Raw genomic sequence first — 24,557 nt, 5'->3', positions numbered from 1 at the left:
AGAACTTTCTAGGAATGAGAGAGACATTCAATGGGAAACCCTGTTGATAATGGTGGGACCAGAAGATCCCACCACTGGCCATTGGCAGGCCATCTGCTTTCAGGGCAGGTTGCATGGAAAATCCTACCTTATATGGAAATACAAATTCTTTCCAATTGAAAAGGTATGTCTGACCGTAATTGGAATTCCTACTTTTTTTACGGATCTGTTCGCTCTCAGTGACTAAACAACATCACCCTCCCGTCCCCAGCCTCCATCCAACTGCACAAGCTTGAGTTTACCCAAGTTTTTTCATTGAAACAAAGCCATTCATTAAGGAGACATGGTGGTATAGCGGTCACGAGACTAGTGATGCAGTGGCCCTGTCTAATGCCCTGTGAACAAGGGTTATTACTTCACCATAGCAATAAATAAAACCTGGAATTGAAAGCTAGTTTCAGTAACAGCGCCACAAAACCATTATCAATTGTAGCAAAAACCCATCTGGTACATTGATGTCGTTTAGGAAAGTTAATCTACTGTCTTTACCCAGCCTGGCCTATGACTCCAGAGTCACAGCAATGTGGTTAACTCTTAACTGTCTTCTGAAAAGACTAAGCAATCCATTCAGTTCAAGGGCAAATATGGATGAGCAACAAATGCTGACCTTTACAATGATACCCACGTCCCATAAAACAAATGATCTCTACTTACCAGGTAAGTGTTGTTGTTGACTAAAATGTCTCAATGAACTTCACAAGAGCATTAACAGACAGACAATGAGCCACACAAGGAGATATAGGGATTTGTGACTAAAATCTTAAAAGTGGAGTTTGTAGGAACATGGGAATGAGTGTTCATGAAGGTTTACCTGCTAATCTTCTGTGATTTCTGTGGCTCTTTTAACAAAGCTGCAGAATCGGCAAACATCCAGGCAATGATTCATCCAAAATGATTTTCTGTACATGTAATGCCAGACAATACATTAATTTCTGTAGAGATGTACTCTCCCAGAATAGGCATGGGGGCTAATGGATGATCTTACCAGGGCTGGTCTTTCAAGTCAGTTGCAGGTCCTCAAGTGTCTGTTTCTCTTTAGCTGCAGTATTGCTGCTCAGTCACACTTGTGCATGTTTAAAAAAGTTTTGACAACTGCATTAGAACATGAAGAAAAATGAAAAAGAAAATGCCATTTTGTTGGGAGAATCAGACTGTAGTCATGTTAGACCCAGACAGTGCAGTGAGGCACAACTCCGTCCCTAAATATATCTTCAATCAAGTTAGAAAGGCTAGGAGCCAGCTGTTAAAAGCAATGCTTACTGACAGTTTGATTTGATTTGAACTTCGGGCATTACAGGAATACAGAGACCGATCAATCACTCCTAACTTTATAGTGTTGTCCAGATAAGATGAAACATTTTAATCTTGCTTTACTTGTTCTGCTCTAGAAAGACAACTGATGGTCTCAAAATTTTTTTGTGTTTGTTCACAGTATGTGGGTGTCGCTGGCTAGGCCAGCATTAATTTCTCATCCCTAATTGCCCTTGAGAAGGTAGTGGTAGCTGCCTTCTTGAGCTGCCACAGTCCAGGTGGTGTCGGTATACCCACAGTGCAGTTAGGAAGAGTTCCAGTATTTCGACAGTGGCAGCGAAGGCAATATAGTTCGAATTCCCAAAGGAAGTGTCTTGAAGGGGCTCTTGAAGCTGGTGTTCCCATGTTTCTGCTATCTTTGTCCTTTTAGGTGGGATGGGTTTGGAAAGTACTGGCTGACCAGCCTTGGCACGTTGCTGCAGTGCATCTTGTAGATGGCACACACTGCTGCTACTGCGTGTCAGTAATGGAGAGACTGAATGTTTGTGGATAGTGTGTCCACAATTGTCCTGGATGGTGTTGAGCTTCTTCAGTGTTGTGGAGTTGCACATATCTAGGCAAGTGGGGAGTATGCCATCACACCCCTGGCTTGAATGCTGTGTTGATGGTGGAAAGAATCTGGGGAGTCAAGTGAATTGCTTTTTGCAGAATTCTCAGCCTTTGACCTCCTCTTGACCAACCGTATGAACACAGTGGCTACCAGTTTAGCTCCCCAGGATATTGATGGAAGGGGATTCAGCTACATTCATGCCAATTGAATATCTAGTTGAAGATGGTTATTGTCTGGCACGAACATTACTGGTCACTTATCAGCTCAAGTCTGAATGTTGTCTGGCTCTTGCTGCATTAGACTTGAACTACTTCAGCATCTGAGGAGCCACGAATGGTGCTGAACATTTTGCAGTCAGCAGCAAACATCCCCATTATTGATTCATGAAGGGGAAAATATTGATGAAGCTGAAGATCATTGGGTCTAGGACACTACCTTGACCAATATCTTGGGATCTCCAACAACCTCTGCCTTCATGATTCCAAACTATGAAGAGCTTCCTCCCGGGTTCCCATTGACTGATTTTGCTCAGGTTTCATGATGTCAGCCTAATGCTGCCTTGGATGTTAAGGTGAGTCAGGCTTGCTCACTTTTTTTTCCCCCATGCTTGGACCAAGGCTGTAGTAAGGTCAGGAGCTCAGTGACATCAACAACCCCTTCAATTGTTTATGAGTAGATGTATAGGGTTTTAGTTGGGTTAGATTTATGCTGCATTCTGTGGATGGGACATTCCTGAGCAATTGTCCACATTGCAAGGCAGATGCCAACGTTGGAGCTGTACAAGGCCAACTCGGCTAGGAGGTGCAGCTAGTTCTGGAGTACAAGTCTTCAGGACTATTGCCAGAAAGTTGTTGAGGTGCATAGCCTTTGCAGAATCCAGTGCTTTCAGCTGTTTCTTGATATCATATGGATTGAATCAAATTGGCTCAAATCTTTGAAGGAGGCCAAAATTGGTCATCCACTCAGCACTTCTGGGTGAAGATGGTTGTTGATAATTCTTGGTGGAAGTAAATTTCAGTGGAATAAAGTTTGCAGGAATGCATTTTGAAATTTCAATGAAAAAGTTTAAGCAATACATTTTATTCAAAGTATGCTTTTGTCTAGCACAATTTACTTCCACAAAAAAATGTTTTGAAAATCCATTAGATTATTGCAACTAAAACACTCTGTTGGGAATTCAATACCTCCAGAACATACTGGTGAGAAGGTTGAGACATTATAGTAGAGCTTCACTTAGGGAACAGGCACCAAGGTTAAGCAGAGGGCAGTAGTGCTAGTTGTGTATGTCAATTGGAACTACAAATGATTGGTTTACATTTGGGACCAGTTTATGCGGTCTTGGATCCTTGAGATAAATTAAATGGGTGCAAGATTTTAAGCCGTTAAAACAGCCAATTACAGTGCAATGGAGAATCAGTGCTGCATCTCATTTAAGTAATCATTCCCTTTCTCTATTTAGCTCCTTCAGTAGAAGCAAGGAGAAATATTGAGAGCAAACTGTAAAATGTTATTTCGTAAGAACATAAGAAATAGGAGCAGGAGTAGGCCATCTAGCCCTTCGAGCCTGCCCCGCCATTCAATAAGATCATGGCTGATCTGTCGTGGCTCAGTTCCACTTTCCCGCCCTCTCCCCATAACCCTTAATCCCCTCTCTTATCAAAAACCCATCAACCCGCTTCTTAAAAATATTTAGCGAGGCAGCCTCCACCACTTCAACGGGCAGAGAATTCCAGAGATTCACCACCCTTTTGAGTGAAGAAGTTCCTCCTCAACTCCGTTCTAAACCGCCCCCCCTTTATCTTGAGGCTGTGCCCCCTAGTCCTACTGTCTTTTTTGAGCGGGAAGAGTCTCTCCACCTCTATCCTATCCATCCCATTCATCATCTTATATGTCTCAATGAGATCTCCCCTCATTCTTCTAAACTCTAACGAGTACAAGCCCAGTTTATTCAGCCTCTCCTCATAGCTCAACCCCCTCAACTCCGGTATCAGCCTAGTAAACCTCCTCTGCACTCCCTCCAAGGCCAAAATATCCTTGTGTAAGTGCGGCGACCAAGACTGCACACAGTACTCCAGCTGCGGCCTCACCAATGCATCAAGACCTCCCTACTTTTATATTCAATCCCCCTCGCTATGAAGGCCAGCATCCCGTTCGCCTTCCTGACTACCTATTTCAATCAACCAAACCCAGCATTGGGATTGAATTCCAATCTAATAACCAAAAGGCTACTACAGAAGGATTGATCATGTAATAAAAGATATTAAGTTATAATGGGAATCGAGGCAGCAACAATTTGATCAGGAGACTTTCCTAATGCTTTAAGTACCTTTGCCCCTGCCTTGGAACTGCTAAAGTTCTGGTTACTCTTGATTATCCACTAGAAATTGGACAAGATTTCAGCTTGATTTAAAGGATAGGTAGCTGAGAAATGCAGTATATTTCAGTTACCCATCCATGCTAAGCCAAACGTTTGGGAGTGTAACAGACAGCACCTGTGCTTCTACAACCCACCATTACAACTCCCTCCCCTCCTCCATGGGACTTGCCCCCATCTTCTGCCACACAGTATTTCCTGCCCCCTTCCCTGCCACCAGTCCCACTCTGAGTCCCCTCCCTTTCCCCCACCTCCAAATGGAACCTGAAACAATCTCCAACACTACCCACCGCCCACACCCTGCCCCCCTCCTCCGCCCAATAACTCCAACCTGTCAATTTCACTGGGCCCTTTAAACTTACCTGCTTTAGGGCAACCAGTGCAGTAAAATGTGGGTGTGGCCTCCCAGTTGACTGGGGTTACATGTTGCTGGGGTCTGCAGGGACTCTTTCACTGCAGGCTCTAAGCATTTCCAGCCAGCAGAGGTTTGAACAAAGTTTTCCCCAAGGGGCTAAGTGTGCTTTAAACTCTAATTCCATCACTTTCCAATGCTAGTAGGAAGCTTTGGCCCAGTGTTTCCAGTCAATCACCTTTCATCAGAACTGCTGTCACCCTACTTCAACTAACCCCATCAACATATCAATGTTATTCAAAGATAGCTCCGGAAAAGCTTCTTTGCTGCTCTGTTCAGACTGAAAAAAAGACTGTGTATAAATTAATAAGAGGAAACTTAAGGGTAGGATGTATGAGCATTTGGAGCGTTGCGATCTGATTAGGGATACGCAACATGGCTTTGTTAGAGGGAGGTCTTGCCTTACGAATCTGGTGGAATTCTTTGAGGAGGTGACAAAAACGGTTGACGATGGGAGAGCCGTTGATGTCATCTATATGGATTTCAGTAAGGCGTTTGACAAAGTCCCTCATGGTAGGCTGGTAGAAAAGGTTAAGGCGCATGGGATACGAGGCCAGGTAGCTAGGTGGATTGAGAACTGGCTGGGAAATAGGAGACAGAGGGTAGTTGTGGAGGGGACTTTGTCGGGCTGGAGGCCAGTGACCAGTGGTGTGCCGCAGGGCTCAGTACTGGGACCTCTCCTCTTTGTAGTCTACATAAATGACTTGGAAGAGGGCGTAGGTGGTGTGATCAGCAAGTTTGCTGATGACACCAAGATGGCAGGGTTGGCGGGTACGGAACTGGATTGTCAGGTGATACAACAGGATATAGATAGGTTGGTGCAGTGGGCAGATAGGTGGCAGATGGCATTTAATCCTGACAAATGCGAGGTGATGCATTTTGGACGGAATAATGCAGAGAGGAGCTATGTGATAAAAGGTAGGCCGATTAGGAGTATAGACATACAGAGGGACCTGGGAGTGCAGGTTCACAAATCCACGAAGGTTGCGTCACAAGTAGAGAAGGTTGTTAGGAAGGCTTATGGGATGCTAGCCTTTATAGGAAGGGGCATAGAGTATAAAAGCTGCCGTCTAATGCTTCAGTTGTACAGAACGTTGGTTAGACCGCATTTGGAGTACTGCGTCCAGTTCTGGTCACCTTACTACCGGAAGGACGTGGAGTCTCTGGAAAGGGTGCAGAGGAGGTTTACCAGGATGTTGCCTGGCATGGGGGGACTGGGTTACGAGGAAAGGTTGAAGAAACTGGGGCTATTCTCCTTGGAAAGACGGAGATTGAGAGGGGACATGATAGAAGTATATAAGATACTGAAGGGAATAGATAGAGTTAATAGTGAGAGACTGCTCCCTAGACTGGGTACGAACACGAGAGGTCATCATTTAAGGGTGAGGGGGGGGAGGTATAATTTGGAGGTGAGAAGAAGGTTCTTTACGCAGAGAGTTGTGGGGGTCTGGAATGCGCTACCGAGTAGGGTGGTGGAGGCAGGCACGTTGGACTCGTTTAAGATGCAGTTAGATAGGCACATGAGTGAAACGAGAATGGAGGGATATGGTAGGGGCTATTAAATAGGGTAAACCTCGGGAGACACCGGAAAGGCAGGCTGTATGATTAGTATTTTTTGTCTTTATTCCACAGGTGGAGGTCCACCTCGTGTCAAGCGAGGGGCATGCACACGGCGGGTCGTGCGTGGGCTGCTCTTGGAAGTCCAGGAGTGGCCTAGTACTTCATGTCGGTGTGTGTGCTTGATCCTGGACCGGTAGACGGGCGCCGCAACAGCTCAGTGACTAGCACTGCTAGCTGTGCAGACACATGGATTTGGGCCTGTGTCTGTGGGAGTTTGCACATTCTCCCTGTGGTTGCGTGGGTTTCCTCCGGGCGCTCCGGTTTCCTCCCACACCCCAAAGATGTGCTCTTAGGCTGATCGTTTTTTACCAAATTGACACTATTTCTTCCCTGAATCTGACTGAGTAGGGTTTCATTCGTAGACATGCAGGGTAGAATAGGTGTAGGGTGATGCGGTGGCGCGGACTCGTTGGGCCGAAGGGCCTGTTTCCCGTGCTGGGTTGTTCTTTGTTCTTTGAAACATTTCCAATTCTGCACAAGGCCATCAACCCAAAACACCAATTGTTTCCCTCTTCATAAATGTTGCCCCGTCAACTAAGTATTTCCAGCATTTTCTGATTATTTCAGATTTTAGCAGATGTTCCACTTTTATATTAAAGCTTTTATTGAGAATGGTTAATTCATTCTCCATATTTAATTATCTTGGTTTACAGCAGATAATTCAATCCACTTTCTGGGAACAGGGAAAACAAAAGATAGCCCGCAATGCATTCTAGTACAGGGTTCCCAAACCAGGTCCAACAGGACTCCTTCCAGGGGCTCCATGGTAGGTCAGGAAACAATAAGGAGTGGGGAGGGGGTGCTACTGAGAGGAGCCAGAGTAACCCGAGGGGAGGATGAGTGGGTATCGCTGTCAGGCAGGGAGTGTGAGCTTCCATTAAAAATGACAAAACAAGTACCCGTTGAGTAACAAAAGCTATTATAATAAATGTGTACAAAGAAGATATAGCCAAATCTTGTTTGTTTTTGTATGTTTGTACCTATTGCACATTTTTAAATTTTCCGTTATAATAATATTTCTCAAGAGTTCCTCCAGTACTCAATCATCGGGGGTCAGAAGGGCTGGAAAAAAGTTTGGGAAACCCTGTTTTAGTAAATCAACTTATTAATGACAAGTAAGCTTTATGCTATCCCGTAATCTTGCTGGTACGTTCAGATGCATGGGAACAGTCAGTGCCATTGACCAAGATGGACTAATGTCCATCAATAGCTCTCCCCACCTCTGCCATTGTTGAACCCTGCAACATTCAGCAACAAAGACAAGAGGTGGAAAATGACAATTTGAATCAAATGCTGGAATTTATCAGCACTCAACTGCACTGCCTTCCAGCAACACGCCAATCATTTCAGAGGGAGGAGGGGAAAAGGTAAGAAAAACAAACATAAAAGCAAATCTCTGCAGAAGTTGGAACTTGAAACCAAAACAGAAACTGCTGGAAAATCTCAGCAGATCTGACAGCATCTGTGTAGTGAGAACAGGGCTAATGTTGAATCTGGATGACTCGTCGTCAGAGCTGAAAACGAAATAAAACAGTACTGGATAAGAAAGTATTCGAGTGCTTATGCTCTTGTATTTTCTGCAAATGGGAGTCCAACACTTCACCACATAATTACCATAATGTTTAACTCAATTTGTTTAAAAGCTTTACCCGGCATATTGAAAAACTGAGAGGACAGTTGTACAGCAATTAAATCAGTTTATTTAAATACACAATCTCATTCCACAGAAACAATTTTTATGGTACAATTAGCAATATTGAACCACAGAATCTACAATGTATCCTACTGCTTTTGATGGAACATTCCTAAAAGCATTTTTAGCAGCTGATCATTAATCAGAGTTTAAATGAAGTACTAAAAAAATTAACATCTGCACACAAAAGACATTCTATAATTTCACCGGACAGGGTGTTTCTCTAAACATCAGTGCAACAAATAGGAGTAAGGCAAATAAATGAGCGTCCTGTTATTTGATGGAGAGCTACTGCAGTGAACACTAAGAAGGAGAAAGTAGTTATTTACTGCCAGTGACAACCAACTAAAATAATTGTCCAAATCCCCACACGATTCATTCAAACTACTTAGTGGCTCACAGCACTGCGTCACTTCACTCGATCCTGTCTATCCTGTCCTATCAACTTCCACTGCTTCTCTCATTCTCCCATTTTCCCATCTGCAATACATTCTCATATCCAACCTATTTGTTCATCTCAACAATTTCTTGTTTGCGATTCACAGCTCTCCACTTGATTAGATTTTTTTTCCCTTGCTCCTTCAAGGTGGTGGTCACTAGCCAACCTCTGCAAGGTATGAAGATTTTCTTTTGTTAAATAGATAAAAAGCTATTATGACTAGGTTAATAGGTTCTATTAACCTATTGAATAAGATAGGACATACTGGACAGTTAAGCCAGAAATCATCATGTGCATAATTTGGGTCATATTGTCACCAGTACTTTAAATTCACTTGGGTTCAATCATTTACAACACAGTCCTAAGCAGCCACTCAGTTAACAAAATCAACTCAAAAAAGAACATCAGATCAAGCACCATGTGGAATCTTCCTGCACTTCCACCTTTACCCCAACTCCCACCCCTCAAAGTAACAAGTGGCTTCTACGAGACCGCTCATTTCTTATGGGGAATGCAAAAAGTACCAGCCCACCTCCAACCCCACAGTCCCCGACTGTTCCAATCCAAAAAGACGTATTCTTTGTTGGTTATGTACATGTCTGCAGAGAAACACAAGAAACAAGCTTCACGACACTCCATGGAGCAAAAAAGGATGGGCCAAGGGACGTGTTGGGACAGCAGTGGACAGCAACACTCTCTTGGCTCCACGTTGATAAAAGCATTAGACAACCAAAGGCAAAACGAGCTCAAGGTCCAATAAGATGATAAATTTGGAAGGTAGAGACATGATATTCAGCATCAATCAAGTTGAAGAGTTAAATGCCAAAGACTCCTTTCAGTACTGGAACAGGTTCACACTAATATCAAACATGAGCTTCCCCATCACTCAATTTCCTAACATACTTGGAAGGGTACAAATTTACCTCAAAATTAAGCTCATTTTAGATTCCCTCTGGGTTAAGCTGACTGGCCAGCAGAAAATGACAGATGTTGAGAATGAAATGGACAGGATCCATTAAATTTTAGTCCATCATGCTGAGGGAACAGAGACTGCCAAGTTTTCAGTTGATTCTAGTCAAGGTAACCTTCCTCAGGTGCACTAGACTAACTGAGAACTAGAATTACAGGCAGTCTAATTCAAAATACACCAGACTGGCCAAGAATTAAAGACTGCCACTCTCCCCCTTCATTCCCCACAATTAGCAGCATTTATTTTTCCCTTCTTACCTGTGTGTTTTAGGGAAGGTGCACTGAATCAATAAACTTGGCCATTCATTCCATACCTTCCAATGACAAACAATAACTCATCCAGCGAAGCTACCGCCAAGCACAAGGCGCCTGCATCAAAGTACTACAACAAGCAAGTGAACTGTTAAACTGAAAGGGGAAAGCTTTGTAACAGCTTGTGATGTCAAAGTTCCAATTGCTGCTGTTTTGTTTTTTGGTTTGTGGATGAATTAGATTTGCCATGATACTTTAGATGTGCAACAATCCACTGTAACACTTCTACTCCAAAGCCCCGATTTTGACAAACAGTTTTACACCCAATGGCACATTTACCCAGAAGCAATTTAATGCTCAAGTCAATACAAGGGGCCACAGGATGAATTCAAAGCAATTTGTTCCCACTCGTCTCTTACTGAAGTGTTTTCCCTGCGGCCTGCCTCCTTCTCAATGCTTTGCTTCATGTAACAACATTCCGCTAACCTCTGCATGGGCATCTCTGAATAACCTCAAGTAGTGCAAGCATTCACTTGAGAGATACCAGCTACCAATTTATTCTTTCATTGGTGCAGGAGTGGAAAGGGAGACAATATCATTCCACAGTTTGCGCGGAGAATACCATGCAGGAATCTATAGTACGGTCTTCAGTCTCGAGAGGGGGGTGAGAACTGCATGTAAACTACATAGAGTTGGAGCTTCCTCTGAATACACTTCAAATAGAAACCAGGAGTTACAGACTCCACAATAAGTAATAGCAACACAAGTTTTCCATCACCAACTGATTGGTATGACTACAGCAGACAGGTGAAGCAATTCAATAGTTCCTTTAAAAATCTCAGACCCTACCAGAGTTATCAAATAAATGCCTCCCTGGCCAAATTAAGTATTCACAGGTTAGCTGTGTCTGGACTCACTCATCTTTCAACTCCAATGTCAGCCCTATTGATTTCCACTGTTTGCTTCTGAATTTACTACAATTTTAGCTTCAAGGAGATGTTCAGGACAAATCGCGTGCACACAGTCAGGTTCAGGTGCAAGACAAAAGTATGTACATCTGTTAACAGTGGTACGGACAGAATTGGGGAAAGAAGGATCCAGGGGTTGGTCCCAGCTGACTGTGGAGACAGCAAGCGAATATTTATTTATCAAGAATCCATACGCACAGCACCATATTAAATATAGAAATCAGAACACAGCTTGAAGACAACATAATTTCATATTTCAACAAAGTGACACCACTTCTGTGGCCTCAAACATGTGAGCACTCTTTGATATAGAGATGTTAAGGGTTGGTGCTTCGGAAGAGGAAAGAGATCAATCAGGACCTCATTTATCCAATGACTTATGAAATGGCTCTATTCAAACAAAGGAAAAGTATGCAATTAAACTAGCAAATGGTAGCCAAACTCTATATTGATAAACTGTAAACTATATTGATTTAAAAGTTGTGCATGTTAAATGTCCAAACTGAACAGAATTGAAAACTGGGACGCGTGGGAACAGTTTTTTGGAAGTCACTTTCTACGTTGAGGCAAAGTGGTGGGCCAACTACTAAGTAAACAAAACACCAGGATATAGAATATGAACAATCGGACACCAATAATGCATGGCGTTTATAATGCTTTGGTCGGAATCCGTGCACAGCATTGTCTTCAGGTGACAATCTCAAAGGAAAACCAGCAATGATTTGGAAATGATTAAGTATTAAGAAAGCCAGAAAGCATGATCCCAAGGATAAAACTTTGAGAATGGATTAGAGAAGTACAAAGTTCACACTCCACCAGGAGGTAGTTCAAGTGGAGATCTCAACTCCTAAAATTATAGCATTATAGTTTAAGCAAACACAGACTAATTCTAAACAAGCCAGGGAAATAGAATCAGGGGACATTTGAAAGGACTGAAAACGCACAGGATCCGTGAACAGAAAAGATCAACCAACGTGTTCATGTGTAGGAGGCCCTTTGTGCAGCTAGATTTCTGCTATTTTTTCAGCAGTGTCTGTTTTGGTTGAGTCAGAGCACAGATCATAAATCCGTATGCATGAAAAGAAAGTGTAAATGGACGAAAGCTTTGTTATTCAGTGATAAATGCTTGGTCTCAATGGAGGCAGACACACTAAGGATATACAATTAGATGTCAAAGTGACAGAGTTAGGGAACTGGAGATATGGCTTTCATCATATGGTCTTTCCTCATCCTTGACTTATGTTCTACAACCTGTTACTTTGGGTTAGGAATAAGCATTAAAATAGAGTATGGACAATCAGCACATTTCTTTGTTTACAGTCCTTGCGTTTTGTCCTGTTGAAGGAGCCTGCAATTTGTTGGAATTTTGTTGTGTGTGGTTAGTAACTAATGCGAAGCATCCAAATTGGTACAGGTGCTAATTTGCAAATGTAAGTGGAACAACCTTGAATGCAAATTCCAGGACAAAAGTCAGACAGTGCTTAAAAATCCACTGTACAAAATAGATTATCCTTGTTAACTAGTTGCCAAACAGACTGGCAATGTAGCTTGAAATTACATTTTCCTCCAAAGCATCAATTCTCACACCTGGAAGGGAAATGGACGCAGGCTAATTTGCAACATTCACTCGATGCAACAGAGCCAGATTCGGTTGAATTTATGAAACAACCCAAGGTTTCTTCTGCAAGTCAAAGACAGGACACGCAAAAGCTTTCAGGCCAACACCCTGCACTTAATTCAGGAATCAGGGACTCTGAAAGGAGTTACAATCCACTCCATCAACTCCACTATATATCAGTCACATTTTTCAAAAGTAATTTTAGAAGATATAAAATTAGAATGAGTGAAACACATGATTTATTCATGGCATTCTTGAAACAAATTAATTATAATCTTGCTCATAAAAATAAATAGACGCACTATTCAAGTCTGCTGCAGAAATGCCAGTGAAAATCTCAGGATGTGCTGTAATAAGACTAAAGTGCCATGTAGTAAAGAAACAAGTGTACAACTGCAGTATGTGTTAGGAACTTTGAGGCAAGGTGCAAATTGCAAGGAGTGAGTCTACCAGGAAAGTGAAGACGGCGTAAACAGCAGATGAACTCAGCTGTCAGGAGTTCTAGAAGGCCCAAAACAGTGAGCCCAGTGCCATGCCAGTGGCAGCTCCTGCCACCATTCCCAATGCAAGGTCCCCATCGTCACGCCGCCGGTCTTGAATAATCACGTGATTGGCCGCTGGTGGGTAAGGGCCTGCGGAGACAGAAGAGGAACACAATCAGCCACTTGCATTTAACATTCTAAAAACGTCCCAAGGTGCCGCACTAGAGGATCAAATCTGACACAGAACCACAAACAGGCATTGTGATGATCGGTCATCGATTTGAGACATTAGCTTTACTTCTCAATCCACAGATGCTGCCTGACTTGCTGTGTGTGCAGCTCCAGGAGTTTCTGTTTGAAGCCAGGAAATATTAGGATACATGACCAAAAGCTTAAGTAGCTTCTTCTGCATGTTGCAAAAAGAGGAGCGGGTGAAAGAGGTTTTGGGAGGGACTAGTGTTCTGCCAAACCATAACTAAGTTGGCAGAGGTGAAAGGATGCAAAAACAGGTAAGGGGAGATGTAACAAATTGAAGGGAAACAGCAAGGTAATACAGCAGGGTAGCAATTTGAGTAATGATAACCAGAGAATGGCAGAAAAGACAGAGCATACAGATTGAAGGGTGCACCAACAGATAAGACCAAAGCTTGCAAAAATAATAAAAAGACAGGATTAAAAGGTTTTGTATCTGAACGCTTGCAACAAAAAATGAATGAATTGTTAGAGGAGATAGAAATAAATACGAATGATCTGAAAGCCATTGCAGAGACATGGTTGGAAGACACCCAAGGCTGGGATCCCAATAATGAAGGCCATTTGAAGTTTCAGTATGAAAAGATGCCAGGAAAAGTTGGAGGTAGCATTATTTAAGCATGAAATTAATAGTAATGAGATGGACTTACCTACAAAGAACAAGGTGTGGAATTATTTAAGATAAGAGTCACGATTTTACAACCTCATCTGTCCTGCAGCAGTAAGATCCCTCCCAAGGACAACAGACCTTCCCACAGTCCGCCCCCCCTCCTCTGCTCTGATTCCTGTGGCAGGCAGGACTGTAAAATTCCAGCCAAGAAATAGGAAAGCCCCCATCACTGCCACCCAAAACAGTAAAACACACTGTCAAACACAGGATTCAGAAAGAAATGAATGGAGCGTGTAAGAAAGGTACCCATGATCATGGGGGACTTTAACCTACATTTAGATAGGATAAGTTAGATTGGTAAAGGTAGCCTGGGTAATGAGCTCATGGAACATATTTGGGGAAGTGCAGTACATTATAATGCCAACCAGAGAACACGTTATACTGGACCTAGCAATGTTCAGTGAGACAGAATTCATCAATAGCCTTATATTAAAAAGGAGCCTTTTGGTAATAGTGATGGTAACATTTCACATTCAGTTTGAAATGGAACAATGTGGGTCTAAGACTGATGTTTTAAACCAAAATGAAAAGGTCATTGTACGGATATGAAGGCAGAGATGGCTAAAGTGAACTGGAAGCCAGATAAAAATGTATGACAGTAGAGATGGCAGAGTTATTAATTCTCAGAAAAGATTTATCCCAGTGAGAAAGAAAGCTTCCGAGAAGGATACATCATCTGCGACTAAATAAGAGAGGTAATGATAGCGTCAAGTTGAATAGCTACACTGTACAATTCTGCAAAGATTAGATGGATTTTAAAAACCACTGAATAAAGAGCATGAAAGAAGGCTGAAATGTAAAAATATATATAGAAATATATAAAAAGAAAATTTCTGCAAGTATTTAAAAAGGAAAAAGTGAGTTTTGGTCCTCTACCACGTGTGTCTGTGGGATTAATAATGGAAAACAAGAAAATGGTAGAAGCATTGAACAGGTATTTTGTGTCTGCCTTCACTGTAGAAGACTTGGAAAACTTCCCAAAGATATTTGAAAATCAAGAGGTGAAAAATTGTCACCAGAAAACTATTAGACCTTCAGGCTGCGAAGTTCCCTGGACCTGAAAAGTTGCATCCTCGAGCCTTTTAAGGAATGCTGCAGAGTGTGGAGACATTGCTTATAACCTTTCACAATTCCTGAGATTTGCAAGAGTTTTAGCATATTGGACAACAGCAAATATAACACCTCTAGTTACATACAAGGGGAAAACGACAGGTAGAATTTTCCAGCCCCACCTGCCACTGGCATTATCCGTTCCCACCACAAGTCAACGGACTTAGGCTAGGTTGCCACATCCCCTATGGTAGGGGTGGGAAATCATGTCTCCTAGGCTAGTTAGCTTAATGACCATCACTGTAAAATTGCTAGAATCTATTATTATGAAGGTTACTTAAACTCATAATGGAATCTGGCACAGCCAACATGGTTTCTGTGCAAGAGAAATCACGTTCATCTTTAACAAGCAACATACATAAAGATTGTTCTGTAGTTGCGGTGTATTTGATAAGCTGCCACATCAAAAGTTGCTACACAAAATAAAAGCTCATCCAGGTGAAGCTGCAATTCACTTGCACTTCTTTCAAATGTAGTCTGTGAAATTCGCAACTCACAATGTGGCCTCCTCTACACAGGAGTGTCCAAATAAGGAACAGGCTGGCCTCTGAGGAGCCTCGCTGTCTGCAAGCATGACTCCAGGCTTCCGGTTGCTTGAGCTTTCAATTCTTGCTCTCATGTCCATATTTCTGCCTTGGCCCTTTGTTACCTTCTGGATTCATCATTGAGTTTAACAACTTCAGACCATGAACTTGGTTCGCCAATTCTGAATTTCTCTCCCACCACCCCCTCACTCATGTTTTTGGCTCTCAGACAATAGTGATCTGTATTCTGCTATTAACACCTACTTTGTCTTTATTACTATCATTAGCACTCCAATTGTGTTGAATTCCAAGGTATCTTTGTCATTCAATCTCCCCCACCCTATACTGATGGGAAGAGGGATGGGGATCTTCCGTGAATATCTGTATAAGCTGTGTATGTTTATTGATGTCTTTTTTTTTACATCCACAGGTGATTCGGCCTGCCTTATTGGCCAACAAGGGGCATACATGCAGTGGGTCATGCGAGGGCTGCTCTTGGATGTTGCTGCAAGAGTTGCCTAGTGCTTCACATCATTAGTGTACGCTTAAACTGGACCAACTAATGGGCAACACAACAGCTCAGTGACTATCGCTATTTGCTATGCAGATACATGGACCTGGGTTGGATCTCCAACTTATGTCGGTGTCTGTGGGAGTTTGCACATTCTCCCCGTGCTTGCGCGGGCTTTCTCTGGGTGCTCTGGTTTCCTCCCACACCCCAAAAACGTGCTTTTAGGTTGATTGGTGTTAACAAATTTTCCCTAAATTAGACCTCCCTTAATCTGGCACACATATAATTCTCTAAATTTGCACACCTTTATTGCGGAGTCCAAGAGGCGTAGGCAAAAGTCATAGGTAGGAGGAGGATTGGAATGAGGCACTCACTGAATGTTAAAATGGCGGCGTGGGCTTGTTGGGCCTAAGGGCCTGTTGCCTGTGCTGTGTTGTTCTTTATATAGGGGGGACTGAGGTAGGAGAACAAGCACGGGAGCACAGGCCATTAAGCTCATGTGAGGATGTTCAGCTGTGATTGGAAATTCAAACCGTGAGAGCAGCTAAATTTTCAAGCAAGTCACAGCGGGTTCTTACAGAGGCAGCTACTAAGGAAAGATATGGCAGGGAAGGAGCGATAATAGCTGCTGTCAACAGACAGGAGAGAAAGAAGATAGTGATTCATTAGCAGAGACACCAAGCAGCAAGCTGGCATGTCTGTGACAGACAGCACTGTCAGCAGGCTTTGGGTAGACAACATCCAGGAATGGAGCATGAGCTGAAGTGGGTGGATTGTAAAAGAATGACACTGTGTTGCCTACGGCAACCGTCCTGGATAATGAGGGCAAGGCAAACAGAGCAAAGGACTAGCGTCCCATAGTACAGCGCTTTGACCTTGCGGCGCCAGGCAAACATCAGGCAATATCGAGACACAGCTGGTAGCCTTTGCACCATGAGGCTGAGAGAGCCGTAGGATTACTATTTAGGCCAATCTGGTAACTCCAGCCATATTCTGCCAATCCATAACCACAGCAAATAAAACTGTGAAACAGCCTTTCCAGCCATCCACTGAAATAAACTGAACTGATGGTTTTCTGTTGAGCAGGGAAGATTAATGGGAGATTTAATTGAGGTGTTCAAAGTAACAAAGGGAAACTGTTTCAACTGGCAGGGTCCAAAACCAAAAAGGAGACGAGGGGAAAAATGTATTTTACACGGTGAGTTGTCAGCACTAATGTTTCAGTAAAAATTTCAAGGCTTTGGTAGAAAGAGCAGGTGCAGGACTAACTGTTCTCTTGTTCCGAGAGTCAGTGCAGACACAATGGGCTCTTAAATGTGCTGCAAGTTTCTATGGCTAAACAGGCATTTCATAGCAACACTGACAGAAAGCTACCCTGATTGGAACTAAAGACATTGGCAAACACAGGCCGACCCAAGAGGAGAAACCAGGTTAATGAAGGAATGGACTGGAGCTGCATAACATCACAGACCAGACACCACGCTCCAAAAGCAACTCTTCAATAATGGATGCTCTCCGTGGTCAGCTCATATTGACAGTTTACGTGGTTCATTTGTCAATGCAAAACTTACTGAGCCCAGAAGGGCAGAACCCAGCCAAGTGCCTGCCCTGGATGTGAATGTAAATAAATCAAGAACTCATTGCAGAGTCATATTATGACATGGATTTACTTGGGAAGGTATAAACAAATAAAAGGCCCTGCAATGGAAATTGGACACAATTAGAACAGGTTCCATTATTTAGGTTATTTGTAAGAATGTGGGGTCTAGAGAAACATGGATGGAACTTAGTTCCCACCTGATCTAATCTCCCATTATTCACCTTAGACCAGAATACTATTGTGTGTTTGTTTTATGACGAGAACTGATCCCAGAACTCATACCAGTTTCTTTTCAATACATAAAACGTTGGAAGGCGGGTAATAGGCAATTGGGGCAGCTATTTAGCAGTGGGTTGCAAATTGTACAGTTCTCATTACAAAATATAAATTCACGTCAGCCCTGACACTGTACATTTGTCGGGTCTGAGTGAGAAAAAATTTTTGGAAAGTTGTCCAATGGTGCCACCATGTGCCTAGTGCCTGCAACTACATGATGCTTCACAGCAAATTTGAAGCAGCAGCAAAACACTGCAGATGCTGGAAATCAGAAATAAAAACAGGAAATGTTTTGTAAACTCAGCAGGTTTTGATGGCATCTGCAGAAAGAGAAGTATTACAGCTCCAATCCATTCATGCTCCAGGTCAAAGACCTTTCTTCAAAACAGCAACATTGATATAGGAATGTCGACATTGTAAGTTAAAATGTTGTCAAGATGTGCTACCAGCAACCAGATCTCATATCAAGAGCCAGTACAGATACTGGAACAGTGTTTAGCTCACTGAAAAGCTTTAATTTGTATTTAATCAGAAAGAATCAGCGCAATGAAATCAAACCCAACCCTCACTTCTGGCTCATTGCTTCACTTAAATGATGACATTTGAAGTGCTGAAATCAGTTACGAGGACTAAAAAAAGTTGAAAAGATCCCATGCTGCTTATAAATTTCACTGTGATCAAAGATCAGGGAGCTGTACCCAATGTGATAGCACAACTCCATCAGTTTCATTAAATCTAAATGTGTTACTGTAATGCCATCTACAATAATGTAATGACTGTAAATGATAGATATCTAATGATAGAATGCTTTGTTAATGGAGTTGTGTTTAATGTAGCATGCTCTGCCAATTCCACTGCTACACTCTCCAACATTAAGACCTAGCTACGAAGTTTTCATCTAATGGTCAGGAAAACTGAAGCCAAACTGCCCAAGTTCAACCTACACCCATGTGAGGGTAATGACCCCGTGAACTTTGCTGGCTGGTACTTCAGGCTACCGTTCAGCCCCTAGCTCAGGCTCTTCTGCTCCACGTCACATCTCAGACTGACTGCGTGGCTTTCTTCCACTTGAAAACTGGCCAACTTGTCCCCCTTGCTTCCTACTGCCCATCTCCTGATGCCCTGTTTCGTCACATCAGCTGCTCCAAAGCTAATCTTGCTGGCATCCACAAATCAAAACCTCATCAGAAAGATGGGCCAATGCACTTGTTCCCAGTCAGGCTGTCTCCCACTGTCCTGGGACTGACGTCAAATACCTCCTGCCAACCCCAACGTACATACTTTCACATCCCCACCAGTTAAAGTTTATTAGTGTCATAAGTAGGCTTACATTAACACTGCAATGACATTACAGTGAAAATCCCCTAGTTGCCACAATCAGGCGCCTGTTTGGGAACACCGAGGGAGAATTTTAGCATGGCCAATACATCTAACCAGCACGTCTTTCGGACTGTTCTGATGAAGGGTCATCATGAAACGTTAACTCCACTTCTCTCTCTTTCCACAGATGCAGTCTGACCTGCCGAGTAGTTCCAGCATTTCCTATCCTTTAAACTTGCAATTTCCAGCCTCTGAAGGATGCATTAGTGAGATCGTAGCTGGTTTATGCCTCACCACTGGATCGAGCTGATCCCCGGAAACTGCCACAAGGAGAAATTCACCAGCTTCCACACAGCGGTGGCACATCCCAATTCCAGCAGCTTTTTTAAAATGACAGAAATCATAAAAGATTATATTGAATGAGGATCATCTCCTGGAACTGGGAAGCTGTGCTTTTAACCTGTGATTTTCATTCTCAAATCAAACAGCTTGCTTTCGCACTAGGATTATCTTTCAGACAGTTTAGAGTCGTGACTCCTGCAAAGAAGAAGTGGATAGAAATCATTGCGACTAATATAGACTCACCTTGGTAGGGATATTGATAGGCCACAGCATAAGGCTGTCCATTAGATGTGTAGATCACTTGCTGTGAAGCAGAGTGTGGCTGTGCAGCATAAGCATTGCTGTACGAATCATAGCTGTAAACCTAGAAAAAAATCCAGATCAACCAGTCAGCCCATCCAATGTCAGTATTTTACAGCATGACACAAAGATAACTACACAACTCACATCCCAATCAGAAGATTAAATATTTTCAGCTTTATCACATTGTCATTTCCACAATCCTCACCCAGTCTTTTTCATTCATGGGGAGGTGGGAGTGACAGTAACATAATGGTTATGTCATTGGACTAGTTCCAGCAGCACAGGTCAAGAGTTCAAATCCCACCACGGCAGCAAGTGGAATTTAAATTCAATTAATAAGATTTGGAATACAAAAAGAGTAGTCTCGGTGATGGTGAACGTGAAAATAGCACCAATCGGAATTAAAAACCCATCTGGTTCACCAATGTCCTTTAGGGGAGGAAATCTGCTGCCCTCATCTGGTCTGGCCTATTGTCACTCCAGATTTACAGTAATGGACTCTTATCGGCTCTCCGAAATGGCCTAGGCACAAATGTTGGACACTCACGTCCCATTATTAAAAAATAAAATCAAACCCCATCCTCCAAACAGTTTGGGAGGCGGGGGGGAGGAGGGGATAGTGAGGTGGTGAAGAGGAGATAATGAGGAATAAAAATAACAGAGTGACAATTGTATTTGCAATTCAGCGAGGCATTCCTTGACATTTAAATGAGTCACTGTGTAAAGTGAAGTTTCTTTTTCCCTAAACATTCTAAGACAACAGCAAAGAACAGTATGTTAAAAAAAGACGAAACCAAATGGGCTCAAGAGTTCTATCTGCAGAAACAGCACTCCTTGTAAATAAGTTCACGTTCTGATATTTACCAGAACGTGAATTTATTTATGAGAATTCAAGGTTATCACTGAAGCTAAAGGAGATACAAGTGAACTCAAAAAACAGAAGGTCAAGCATAAATGGTAGATATTCTGAATGAATGCTTCCCCCAAGTACTCAGAATACACATGCAACATATCCTCTCCAGGGAAAAATGGAAGTGAATCTAAAGACTTTGTTCTCACTAATCAATTTTGTAGATAAATGTGAACCAAAGGGGCAGTTAAACCCAAGGAAGCAGCTCAGAAAGTCACAAAACATGAAACAGGAGATTATCTTTAATGTGGAAAAGTGTGAAGCGCTACACACAGGAACTAAAATGGATGATAGGCAAACTCTGTGACTGGTGTCGAAATCACAGAGCACAAAAGCTGAAGACTTGAGGTGTGCTCAAAAATCCAATGGTGAGCATGACCGCTTAGAGCGGTCAAGAACAACTTGTATTTACCCAACTCCTCTAATACAATGAAACATTCCAAGGTGCTTCACATTACAATTACTGAGCTACAAAAGGATGATATCAGGTCAGATGAATGAAGCAAGGTCACAAAGGTTGTAAGAAGTGTTCTAAAGGAGGAAAGGGAGATCGCCAGGCAGAGCGGCATATGGACGGAATTGCAGAGCTTGAGACCTGGACACCTGAAAGCACATTCACTAATATTTGGAAAATGCACAAAAAGGTCAGAATCAGAGGAGTGTGGAGCTGGAGGAGATTACAGAGATGGAGGGGGGGGGGGAGCGAGGTAGCAGAGGGATTTGAAAACATAGATGAAAAAAAGATGTTGCTTAATTGACTAGGGGCCAACGAAGTTCAGCAAGAACAGAGGCAATACGCGCAACAGGGCTGCAAGTTTAGACAAGGGCAGTAAAGTTTTACAGTTTCATGTTTTTTTTAAAGAGGGTATAATGTGAGAGACCAGCCAGGAGCAAGTAGAAATAAGCAAAGTTAAGTGACATTACAAGTTAGAGGTGGTTATCAAACCTAATTCGCTAGGCAAACACCTCGAATGTGTCCAGTTCTGGTTAGCAAGAAGTAGGAAGCAATGCATAGTAGACTTCCAGTGCTGATCCCTAGCTTTAACAGGATAAATTGAGGCTTCTTTGACAGCACATTTCAAACCCATGACTCAACCACCTAGGACAAGGGCAGTAGGCATAAGGGAATACCATCACCTGCAAGTTCCCCTCCTAAATTATACACATCAGTAAACAAATCAAGGGTTGTGGGGAAAAGGCAGAAAAGTGGAGTTAACTGGTCATGATCTCACTGAATGGTGGAGCAGACTTGATAGGGGCAAAAATAGGCCATTTGGCCTATGTTTTGTGACCATCGTGATTTGAACATACATCATCGTGTTCCACTGCCACTGGGTCAGGGTTGAAGTCCTGGAACTCACGAACACAATGCAATGACTGCAGCAATCCAAGGAGGATCAGCTACTCAAGAACAGCTAGGGACAGTCAATAAATGTTAACCTTATCAGTGACAATCTACAAGAGGTCAGAGATTAGGAATATCGTGGCAAATAACTCACCTACTGATTCCCCAAAGCCTGTCCACCATCTACAAAGCACAAGTCAGCTGAGTGATGGAAAACTCGTCAATTCCCTGGATGAGCGCAGCTCCAACAACACAAGAATTTCAACACCATCCAGGATAAAACAGCCTGCTTGCCAACAAACATTCATTTCCTCCACCACTGGCACTGTATTATCTACAAGTTGTAGTGCAGGAATTCACCAAGGCTCTTTAGACAACACTTTCCAAACTCACAAATGAAGCCATTTAGAAGGATAAAAGGTCCACGTAGCCCCACATTAAGTGCTATTATTTGGGGCAGTACAGTGGCACAGTTGTTAGCACTGCTGCCTCACAGTGCCAGGGACCCGGGTTCAATTCCCAGCTTGGGTCACTGTGTGTGGAGTTTGCACATTCTTCCCGTTTCTGCATGGGTTTCCTCCAGGTGTTCTGGTTTCCTTCCACAGTCTGAAATGCATGCTAGTTAGGTGCATTGACCCGAACAGGTGCTGGAGTGTGGTGACGAGGTGAACTTCATTGCAGTGTTAATGTGACACCAATAAATAAACTTTAAAAAAACTTTATGGGCAGCAGATACATGGGAACACTACCATCTGGGAGATACCCCTTCAAACCACACACCATCCCAACTTAGAAACATATCTTAGAGACATTCCTTCACTGTGATCAAAATTCTGGAACTCCCTCCTCAATAGCACTGTGGGTGCACTTATATCACATTGACTGTAGTGGTTCAAGGCGGCAGTTCTACAGCACTTTCATAATGGCAATGGATGTGCGCCTGGGAAGCAACTCCCACACCCCATGAATGAATATTTAATTTATTTTTGGAATTTTAAAACAAAGACCGAAAACCCCAGTTTTCCCCATCTAAAAGGAGGTCCCTGAAAGATGTTCCTCTCGAGACAGTTAATCCGGATTACTACTATAATTAAAACGGCAGAGGCAGAACCCAAGCTTGACATCAAACTAGCAGGAAGACATTCTAAGACTGTTGTCAAGAAACTCTTCAAACACAGTGATCAAATTATAAGGGAAAAAGAGGTTACAACTCAATGGTATCTGGGTTAGGATGGAGTGGATGTATGAGTGATAGAACACAATCAGAAATTAGTGTTACTGATGTTAATACAAAGCAAAAAAAAAATGAGTCCACAAGGATTTGAAACAGTCCAAGCTCTGGAGCACGTTCCTTCACATTCCAGTAAATTGCCAAGCTTTCCTGACCATGGCATCATAGAATCCTACAGTGCAGAAAGAGGCCCTTCGGCCCATCCAGTCTGCACCAAACACAATCCTACCCAGGCCCTACCCCCATATCCCTACATGTTATACTCACTAATCCCTCTAACCTACGCATCCTTGGACACTAAGGGGCAATTTCTTAGCATGGCCAATCAACCTAACCCGCACATCTTTGGACTGTAGGAGGAAACTGGAGGAAACCCACGCAGACACGAGGACAACATGCAAACTCCACACAGTGACGCGAGCCGGGAATCGAACCCAGGACCCTGGAGCTGTGAAGCAGCAGTGCTAACCACTGTGCTACTGTGCCACCCAATGATATGGTGTTGGTACACGTGCCTGGAAGCAGCTCATGGTTTGAACTCACAACCATGTAATCTATTTAACACTTAAGGCCTTCAGGGCCCAGTACTGTCAATCAAATGGGATCAAGGGAGGTTTTTTTTTAAAAAACGCTTGGCCTGTCCTTTGAAGAAACCTCTGGCTCTTTTCATATGCTGTTTGTGATCAGAACTCACTCACCTGACGAAAAGGCAAACCCTGAAAACTAGTGGTGTTTACTACCAAATAAACCTGTTGGACTTTAACCTGGTGTTGTGAGACTCCTTACTATGTTTACCAAGTCCAAAGCCAGCATCTCCACATCTTTCTCAGCAGACCAGCAATTCTAATAATTACTTCTATCAGTGGAAAGCACAGGGATGCACTTCAGCCCACTGTTTCAAATCGATAAATGTCTTTCTGGAAAAAAAACAGAGCACTTTGCAAACATGTAGGAAGAAGCCATTCAGCCCTCGTGCCTGTTCCATCATTCAATTAAAAATCAACGTTCACATGGGGCCAAACTCCATTTACTTAACTCTGTCCCATGCCTCTGAATAAAAACACAACAAAAAGCTATTAGCCTCAGTATTGAGATTTTCAATTGACCCTGGAAACTATGTCCAATCAGTCCAAGATCAGTAGCCAAAAAGACCAGACACCATCGTCAAAGGGGAAAATAGCTGCAGCACGTATACCAACAGTGCTGGTGGAAAAGGAATTTGATTCAGTGACAGTGAAGGAACAGTCAAAAAGTTCCAAGTCAGGGTGGCAAGTGGCTTGGAGGGGAACTTGCAGGTGATGCTATTCACTTGTCCTTCTCAGAGGTAGAGGTCAGGAAGGTGCTGTCAAAGGGGCCCTGGTGAGCTGCCCCAGAGCATCTTCAGATGGTGTACACTGCTGCCAGTGATAAAGGGAGTGAATGTTCAAAGTCGTTCA

At 42.9% G+C, this 24,557-nt stretch overlaps 1 protein-coding gene across 1 annotated transcript in view; it reads right to left on the bottom strand.

Annotated features, from left to right (window-relative positions):
* Positions 1 to 9,343: 9,343 nt before the first annotated feature.
* plekhb2 (pleckstrin homology domain containing, family B (evectins) member 2) overlaps positions 9,344 to 24,557 on the bottom strand; it is a 33,609-nt gene continuing 18,395 nt past the window's right edge. Inside the window, exons 7-8 of the mRNA XM_080185436.1 lie at positions 19,576 to 19,696; positions 9,344 to 12,877 (exon numbers count right to left, since the gene is read on the bottom strand). Of these exons, the coding sequence (XP_080041562.1) occupies positions 12,747 to 12,877; positions 19,576 to 19,696 (252 nt within the window). The 3' untranslated portion in view covers positions 9,344 to 12,746. The remainder of the gene's footprint in view (positions 12,878 to 19,575; positions 19,697 to 24,557) is intronic.

This window comes from Carcharhinus amblyrhynchos, chromosome 3 (genome assembly GCF_965287045.1).
Source record: "Carcharhinus amblyrhynchos chromosome 3, sCarAmb.v2.hapA, whole genome shotgun sequence".
Lineage (NCBI taxonomy): Eukaryota > Metazoa > Chordata > Chondrichthyes > Carcharhiniformes > Carcharhinidae > Carcharhinus > Carcharhinus amblyrhynchos.
The sequence above is the reverse complement of the archived record's forward strand: the minus strand, read 5'-3'. Positions and strand labels throughout refer to the sequence as shown.